At 45.0% G+C, this 9,348-nt stretch overlaps 1 protein-coding gene across 1 annotated transcript in view; it reads right to left on the reverse strand.

Moving 5' to 3' along the window:
* FCHSD1 (FCH and double SH3 domains 1) overlaps positions 1-8,772 on the reverse strand; it is a 79,590-nt gene extending 70,818 nt beyond the window's left edge. The window contains exons 1-2 of the mRNA XM_072145660.1: positions 8,667-8,772; positions 6,142-6,239 (exon numbers count right to left, since the gene is read on the reverse strand). Of these exons, the coding sequence (XP_072001761.1) occupies positions 6,142-6,239; positions 8,667-8,687 (119 nt within the window). The 5' untranslated portion in view covers positions 8,688-8,772. The remainder of the gene's footprint in view (positions 1-6,141; positions 6,240-8,666) is intronic.
* Positions 8,773-9,348: the final 576 nt, after the last annotated feature.

Below are 9,348 nucleotides of genomic sequence, written 5' to 3' on the forward strand. Positions count from 1 at the left end.
ACAATGACACTCTCCAGCTCTCCTACATCTCAGCTATTCCACAACACACTAGATCTACGGTGACTCCTCAGATAAAGAACTTATCTGTCTGTACCTTACACTCCTCACGCTGCAGCTGGCAGAAACTCATTGGGGCAGATTTACTTACCCGGTCCGTTCGCGATCCAGCGGCACGTTCTCTGCGCTGGATTCGAGTCCGGCCGGGATTCATCAAGGTAGTTCCTCCGCCGTCCACCAGGTGGCGGTGCTGCGCTGAAAAGCATCTGAACGCACTGGAGTTCACCGGGCCGGACCAAATGAAGGTAAGTGCGTCCCAAGCGACACATTTCTTTTTTTAAATGCGGCGGTTTTTCCGAATCCGTCGGGTTTTCGTTCGGCCACGCCCCCCCCCCCCCCCGTTTTCCGTCGCGCGCATGCCGGCGCTGATGCGCCAAAATCCGATTGCATGCGCCAAAATCCCGGGGCAATACAGGGGAAATCGGCGCAAATCGGAAATATTCGGGTAACACGTCGGGAAAACGCGAATCAGGCCCTTAGTAAATGACCCCCAGTATACCCCTTTAACGTCATTTTGCATATGCATTTTTCACTTCCCACCTTCAAAAATCTATTTTTCCATGTACAGAGCTGTGAGAGGACTTGTTATCTGCATTACACATTGCACTTCATAGTGACAGTATTTAATATCCCATGCTCTGTACTGAGAATAAAATCCAAATGCAGTCATACTTCAGAGTAAGGAGCTGTGTGTGGTGTCCTTTTGCACAAGATGAGATGACGTCTTCAATGCTACTATTTTGTGGTGCTTTTTATCAAATTTTTTGTATGTTAAAAATTAAAAAAAAAAGTGGCATTTTCACCTTTGGGCGCTATTTTCCGTTACGGGGTTAAACAACATTACAGGCAGTCCCCGGGTTACATACAAGATAGGGTCTGTAGGTTTGTTCTTAAGTTGAATTTGTATGTAAATCGGAACTGTATATTTTATCATTGTAATCCCAGCCAGAACTTTTTTGGTCTCTGTGACAATTGGATTTTTAAAATGTTGGGTTGTCATAAGAACCAGGATTAACACTAAAGCTTCATTGTAGACACCTGTGATATCTGTTACAGCTGATCATTGTAGCCTAGGGCTAAAGTACAATAAATTACCAATATCCAGTGGTCCGTTTGTAACTAGGGGACGTATGTAAGTCGAGTGTTCTTTAGTAGGGGACTGCCTGTATTATATTTTTTTTAGATCAGACATTTTGGGACGCTGCGATACCTAACAGGTTTATGATTTTTAGTGTTTATTTTTATACCAGTTCTAAGGAAAAGGGGGCGATTTAAATTTTTTTGTCTTTTAATTTATTTTTTTACTATATTTTATACCACCTAGGGTACTTTAACCCTAGGTTGTCCGATTGTTCCTACCATACACTGCTATACTATAGTATGGCAGCATAAGGGGATTTTCCCCATCATCTATTACAATGTGCAAATTGCGGGTTTTGTCGGTGGGAGTTTTCTGCAATATGCAGCAAACACTCACCTTGTATGGAGACAGCTCAGCCCATGATCCCTTTCCATACACCCCAAGCCAAAATGTGATGTGCTAATACGTCACAAGCCAGTAAGGGGTTAAAGGGGTGGAACTGTGTGCTCTAAAAAGAAGAACATGGGTATCTGTAAGACAGAAAGGTGGAAAATGTTGCAGAATCTAGAGCACAGAAGTTTTTTTTAAAGGGAACCTGTCACCAAGAAGGATATTTTACATGTTGACTTCTTAGTGTACCTGAATAATTCCACTGCTTTTTAATTGTTTCTTTAACATTACCTGGCTCCCTACCTGCAGTGTGTGATGAGCCCCGGACAGGGGACGCAATTCAAAAAGTCCATGTCTCCCCTGTTCCCTCCCCCGCGCTTATGTGAGCTTCCCACTGCAATTGTCGCTTCAAGTGCCACCACGAGCTGCTGACAGGGAGCAGGTAAAGATAACAAAAAAAAACCCAATTAAAAAATAGTGGAATTATTCAGATGCACAACAAGGCATTATATAAATCAACAGGCCAGAGGCTATTGGAACTTGTCACAATGTAAAAATGACCTTCCTGATGACAGGTTCCCTTTAAAGTCCTTGCCCAACACTGAAAATCGGCAATTGTTTTGCTGTGTCTTATTTGAATTTTTTATGCAGCTGAATCCTATTCACCACATGACAACGTGTTCCCAGCCTAAGGACGTATTCACACACTTTTGTTCTGCCCATGTATAGGTTATGATGTGACAGGTGAATATCTACTTATTTTCTTTCCTCATTTACATTGCAGGTTGGATATTTGCATAGCCTCGAACAAAGAAACACTGATGTCCTGACCTTTATGAGAAGACAAGTTGGTCATTAGGAAATGATGTCTCAGACTGAGCTGAGACATAAGGGATCACCATAGGCTTTCAGTGTAACAGCAGCCTCCATGAATTAATGATTGCCTCTATGATTCACTTAGACGGGACGTTTCCTCTTTACCTTGACGTTCCACTAACACCAATGACTCCTGAGCGATTTGAGATATAATCCACCTATGATGAGGCCGTCAGACCAAAGTATCTAGGAGCCTATGGGAATCTCCCGTCTTCTGAGACTGTCACCTCTCCAGACTTGTCTGTTTCCGTTAATACTTGTATTCCCCATTCAATGACATATCTGGAGCATATTTACCTAAGACTCTGCAACAATTAGATTTAGAAGAGTACACGGCTTTTCACAGTGCAAAGGGAAACTACCATCAAAATCCATCATGACAAGCCAGAGACACCATGACTGTGTTATATTTGTGATCCATGGCCTCCTTCCTTCTACAATCTACTCTTAAAATTCTCCTAACAAGCCAGAAGTGGGTGTGCCAGAGCTCCTCCTTGCTGCAGATTCACAGGTTACTACAGTTTGCGATAAGCACTTCCCCCCTCCCCCTGTGTGCTGAAACATCCTCTGCTGCTAGGTTACATAAGACAGAGGGAGGAGTGAAGTGCTGGGACAGCAGAGGAGGAGGGGGAGACGGTGTAACTGCAGCACAGAGGGGCTCTGGTAACCCCTCCCAGAGCAATTCTGGCTTATCAGCCCAATTTTAGAAGTTGGATTTTAGAAGGAAGGAGGTCATGGATAACAAATATAAGAAAATAACCACAGTCACTGTGCCATGATCTATGAGTAAGTGTCCCTGGTTTACCAGGCTGGATTTTGATAGTAGATTTTCTTTAACTGTACTTAAAGGGGCTTTCCAGGTTAACCTTTAGGATAGAATGTTGAAAAACAATGCCAGAAAAATAAAAAATTATTCTATGATGTTAAAAACTTTAGATTGCTGGGCGTCTGACAAATCCACCAAGTAAGTGTTTTCCGCAGATATCAGGGCTGGAACTAAGAGAAAGGTTCCCAAACCAAAGCTCCATTTTCTCTGTAGTGGTAATGGCGGGTAACTGCAGCTCACCTTTCACTAAATAGGAGCCAGATTTCCATCTCTGTCCTCGGAAAAACTATGAATAGATTGCAAAATGCCAATCACCCACTATCTACAACCAATCACCATTGTTCTTCTTAGGTGTCCCCTTGCAGTGACCTACCTCCCCCAGGGCTCAGGTGCAGCAAGGACCAGCAATGTCAATAATGGTGCATGTGGGGGAGAGCAGGTAAAGGAAACCTCTCACCAGGTTACACCCCACTAAACTACTAAGCCCCTCAGATGGGTATGAAATAGCCTTTCTAGAATTCCCTTTTAATATGAAATCTCATCCCTTTACATATAAAAAATCTCCTCCGAAGTCCAATGAAAAAGAACAGAGAATAGTCATATTTATTGGAGAGGAGTCATGTTTAGAAACTGCAGGGGGAGGATCACTTCAGATTCCCCTTTGTTTGGTTCTATAGTAACTAGAAACATATCATATTAAAGACAAGAATCTCAGAATCTCATAGAATCAGAGATACAGACAAATGTAACCTGCTGATAAAAATCCAATTCTAGCCTTTTTTAACTATTTACCTCCGTTCCTGCAGTTCACAGACCCACAAGCCAGATTTTATCTTTAATATGACACTACATACTACAGTAACAAAGATAGGGGCATCTAAATTTACATCATCCCTGCAGCTTCTAGACTTGACCCATCTCAGGTGAAATATGACTCTTTTCTGCTCATCGTCATATGACTTTGGAGGAGATTTTTTTATAGGCAAATGGAGGAGATTTCACATAAAAGAGTGTATTCTACAAAAGACATTTCATAGCTTACCAGAGGGGCTAGCAGTTTAAAGAAAGACCTGTCAGGAGGATTTTTGACCCTGTATGGATCTATAGTTTAGGGTCCTAAAACGACCTGTATATTATTTTTATGTGGCCTAAATAAAAAAACACAAACATTTATACTTACTTGCGAGTCTCATGAGGCACTTCAGACTCACATAAGCATATCCCACGCCCCCTGCTATGGAGTGTACTACGCCAGTTTTTGGTTTTTTTAATTCAACCATTTAGAGGGCAATTTGGGACACTAAACCACTGATCCATAATGACCTGTAGGGGGTTTAGTGTCCCAATTCGCCCTGACAGGTTCCCTTTGATGGGGTAAAATCTAAATACCTAATACCTTAAGTATTTATTAGTTTACGGCCTTCTGTGGGGTCCAATTTTATAAATAAAGTATATGTAACACTTTTTTTTCCTGGACAACCCCTTAAGAAAATAAACCAACACTATAAACACACAGTAGTCTGAGACAAAGAATACAGACTACATTCTATTTTCTGTAAATTCTGAAACAAAATTTGGGCATTTCAATTTCCTGCAATGCTAAATCTGTGCTATCAGATACATATAAATAATAATACAGAACCAGAAGAATTAAAACAATTTCCTCCCATACTCATGTAGTGCAACAAACACTATGGACACTTGTTTTCCAGTATCAATGATGGTGTCTGACCGATGTAAAGGGGGGACTTCTGCCTTACTCTGCTGCTATCCACCCACTCAAAGAGGGGGAAAAAAAACTAACTTTAACAAAGTTTACTTAGCTTCCCACTGAAAAGGAAGTGAATGCACGGCTAAAGTATTCTCCATAGGGAGTCACAGTCCTAGATCTCTGCTGCGATTCTTCTTCCTTCCATTCAAGTTTTATCATTTAATGTCAAAACTTCTGTAATAAGGATTTCATTGCCAAGATCTCAACCATGGCCGGACCCCTACCAGCCAATCATGTACATACTGCTATACAGTAACCACAGACACCAGGCAATCTCTATAGAGATAACTATAGAAAAAAACGGCTTGCAAATTGAAGGACATTGAACTCGAAAAGAGAATTGCCCATAAAATGTCCTTTATTCTGGAATCCGATTATCCAGAATTTTGGAATAACCCCAAAGTACATGCAAAAATACTAAAAATGTCTTGCAAAAATCTGATAAGTACAACTATGAAACAGTAAAAGGAACAATCCGGGCACATTAAACATAAGTCAGCAGGGATTTGCCATTATCAGTTTTTGGCTACTCATCATTCCTAAACATGGACATCCCATTAAAGGAAATCTACCATATAATAATAATAATACCTTTCTTTATATAGCGCACACAGATTACGCACAAAACATGCCAAATCGCTCCAAAATCATCCATGACCTCCTTCCTTCTAAAATCAACTGAGCCAGAAGGGGCTGAGGGGTGTTACCATAGCCTCTCCGTGCTGCAGCTTCACAGCTGTTAGACTGTCTTTCCCTCTGCTCTCTCAGCACTTTCCTCCTCTCACAGCAACAGAGAAAAATCAAGCACAAAGTGGGAGGGGGGAAGTGCACTTTGCACAGTAACAGCCTGTAAAGCTACAGCACAGAGGTTCTCTGGTAACGACCCCCAGAACACTTCTGGCTCATTATTACAATTTTAATAGTTGATTTAAGAAGGATGGCCATGGAAATCAAATATAAGAAGATACAAGTAAGTGTCATGCTTGATGATAGATTTCCTTTAAAGGGAACCTAACAGCAGCTATGTGGCAGCTAAGCTATCCGCACACATACAGCTGTGGGTAAACGTCTTAGAGATTACATGATAGAACTTTAGGGATCATTCATAATATTGGAGTAGAAGTGATATCATCTCCTCACCTGATGTCTTCCAGGAGCTCTGTGTCCTGCTGCTGCTTGTTCTGCAGACCCGATAGCTGCTCCACAAATCTAACCTTTACCTCCTGTGTAACTTTTACCTGAAAAGTCAAAATATTTGACTTTGACAATATATTTGACAATATATATTCTTCTTTAATATAAACCTGAGCTTCACTCACCCCAATAAAAAGGAGGTTTCCTATAATTATATTGTATTCGGAAGCTAAATGATTACAAATTAAGTAATCAGCAAGTTTTCCCTCTGGTGACTGTATACAGTAAGAGTAGCCGTATACCATGCTGCATTCCTATGTATTACACAATATGATGAAACCTCCTCAATCACTCTCCATGTTTCTGGTCTGGGACAGCAGGAGCGATCACTTCTTCTAGCTGGTAGGGTGGCACGTGGAGATATATAGAGTCCTGCCACACATCTGCTGTATAGGGCACTATCCTGCTGGAAGAGATGCCCCTGTCCTGTATTCAGTCCCTGTTATCGATGTACACCCGTGAAATCCCAGGAATCTGTCAGTCTAAATGAAAATATATAAAAGAAACCCCAATTCAATGTGCCCATTTACTTCCCCTGGAGTCAGGACGGATATACAATGGACACCACAACTATCTCTAATATCCCGAAAGCATCTATATGTCATGTGTGCCAATGCTGTCCTGTGCCCATGCTGTCGGGCATAACCATACTATGTTGAGTGCCCACACTATCCTGACTGCCCATGCTGTCTTCAGTAGCTATGCGGAGTACCAGTGAAGTTGTGTGCTTGTGCTGAGTGGCCACACTGTTCTGTGCCCGCCATGTTGAGTGTCAATACAGTATTGTATCCATGCTGTTCTAAGTGGTTTGCATGCATGTGCTATGCTGAGTACCAGTGCTGTCCTGTGCCCACACTGTCCTGAGTGGCTATGCTGAGTGCCAGTGCTGTCCTGTGCCCACACTGTCCTGAGTGGCTATGCTGAGTGCCAGTGCTGTCCTGTGCCCACACTGTCCTGAGTGGCTATGCTGAGTGCCAGTGCTGTCCTGTGCCCACACTGTCCTGAGTGGCTATGCTGAGTGCCAGTGCTGTCCTGTGCCCACACTGTCCTGAGTGGCTATGCTGAGTGCCACTGCTGTCCTGTGCCCACACTGTCCTGAGTGGCTATGCTGAGTGCCAGTGCTGTCCTGTGCCCACACTGTCCTGAGTGGCTATGCTGAGTGCCAGTGCTGTCCTGTGCCCACACTGTCCTGAGTGGCTATGCTGAGTGCCAGTGCTGTCCTGTGCCCACACTGTCCTGAGTGGCTATGCTCAGGACAGTGTCCAGTGCCCACACTGTCCTAAGTCCCTGTGTCATGTTGAGTGCCCACACTGTCCTGAGAGGTTATGCTGAGTGCCAGTGCTCTCCTGTCATGTGCCCACACAATCCTGAGTGTCTGTGCCATGTTGAGTGCCCACACTATCCTGAGGGTCTGTGCCATGTTGACTGCCCACACTATCCTGCGTGTCTGTGCCATGTTGAGTGCCCACACTGTCCTGAGCGGCGATGCCGAGTGCCAGTGCTGTCCTGTGCCCACAATGTCCTGAGTGGCTATGCTGAGTGCCAGTGCTGTCCTGTGCCCACACTGTCCTGAGTACCTGTGCCATGCCATGTTGAGTGCCCACACTGTCCTGAGTGGCGATGCTGAGTGCCAGTGCTGTCCTGTGCCCACGCTGTCCTGAGAGGTTATGCTGAATGCCAGTGCTCTCCTGTCATGTGCCCACACTATCCTGAATGTCTGTGCCATGTTGAGTGCCCACACTATCCTGAGTGTTTGTGCCATGTTGACTGCCCACACTATCCTGAGTGTCTGTGCCATGTTGAGTGCCCACACTATCCTGAGTGTCTGTGCCATGTTGAGTGCCCACACTATCCTGAGTGTCTGTGCCATGTTGAGTGCCCACACTATCCTGAGTGTCTGTGCCATTTTGAGTGCCCACACTGTCCTGAGTGGTGATGCTGAGTGCCAGTGCTGTCCTGTGCCCACGCTGTCCTGAGTGGTGATGCTGAGTGCCAGTGCTGTCCTGTGCCCACACTGTCCTGAGTGGCTATGCTGAGTGCCAGTGCTGTCCTGTGCCCACACTGTCCTGAGTGGTGATGCTGAGTGCCAGTGCTGTCCTGTGCCCACACTGTCCTGAGTGGCTATGCTGAGTGCCAGTGCTGTCCTGTGCCCACACTGTCCTGAGTGGCTATGCTGAGTGCCAGTGCTGTCCTGTGCCCACACTGTCCTGAGTGGTGATGCTGAGTGCCAGTGCTGTCCTGTGCCCATACTGCCCACTAGGTCAACTATTCCTCTGCCTCTGGCACACATTACTGCCTATGTTGTGCTTACACTTCCTTCCTATGGGGTTATGATAGGAAGGAGAGGAGATGACAGGACAGAGAGCACTACAGTCACACAGGGCGGCATTAAGCTGGGGAATTACTAGTTGAGCCGTTGTCTTAGAGCAGGTCATCCCTCTCTCTCCTGCACCCGGGCAGCTCATACTCACTTTCCTCGGAGGAGGCTGCATCCTGATGGCTGATCCACAGCTGCTGACAGGACAAGGTAGCAGAAGCCCGGAACTCAGCTCACCTCTGCCAGCGCCCCGCCCACAGCACCGCCCACCCCGTGTATCACATTCTGCTATGCCCCGCCCCTTTGTTGTATTCCCCCTCCGTCCTCTCATTACTCTCACAGCGGGGACCTCGTCATGTCTCGTCGGTCCGCGCGCTCTGTGTTTACTGGGGCACAGCGCCACCTGGTGTTATAACTGCATCGCTGCAGGCACCGGCTCTCCATGAACTCTGCTCTCCATATGCATGTACGTACCCCCAACAAACAAAATTGAAACAAACCAAAGTAGGGAAGAAAATATAGTGTGTAATAATGCATTAGAGCCTGTCCCTCTCCCTACATGGTGTATTACCATGTGGCTTGTTGGAAAAACCAATATATGACCTATATAAAAAATGTCTCTGTATTCGCATATTCTGACACCACCATCATATTGTGCCCCCCCCCCTGATGCCCCTCATATATTGCCAACCCAGCTTTCCCTTGTTGCTGATTATCCCATAAATAATAAATACCAGGTACTTACCTCTCGCTGCCTCAGTCTGATTTACAAACACAACACAAGCACCCGGGGGTGGATCTTGGCCTGGCATTTCCCAGGGCTTGCGATCAGTTTA

This window comes from Engystomops pustulosus, chromosome 4 (genome assembly GCF_040894005.1).
Source record: "Engystomops pustulosus chromosome 4, aEngPut4.maternal, whole genome shotgun sequence".
In the NCBI taxonomy this organism is placed as follows: Eukaryota; Metazoa; Chordata; class Amphibia; order Anura; family Leptodactylidae; genus Engystomops; species Engystomops pustulosus.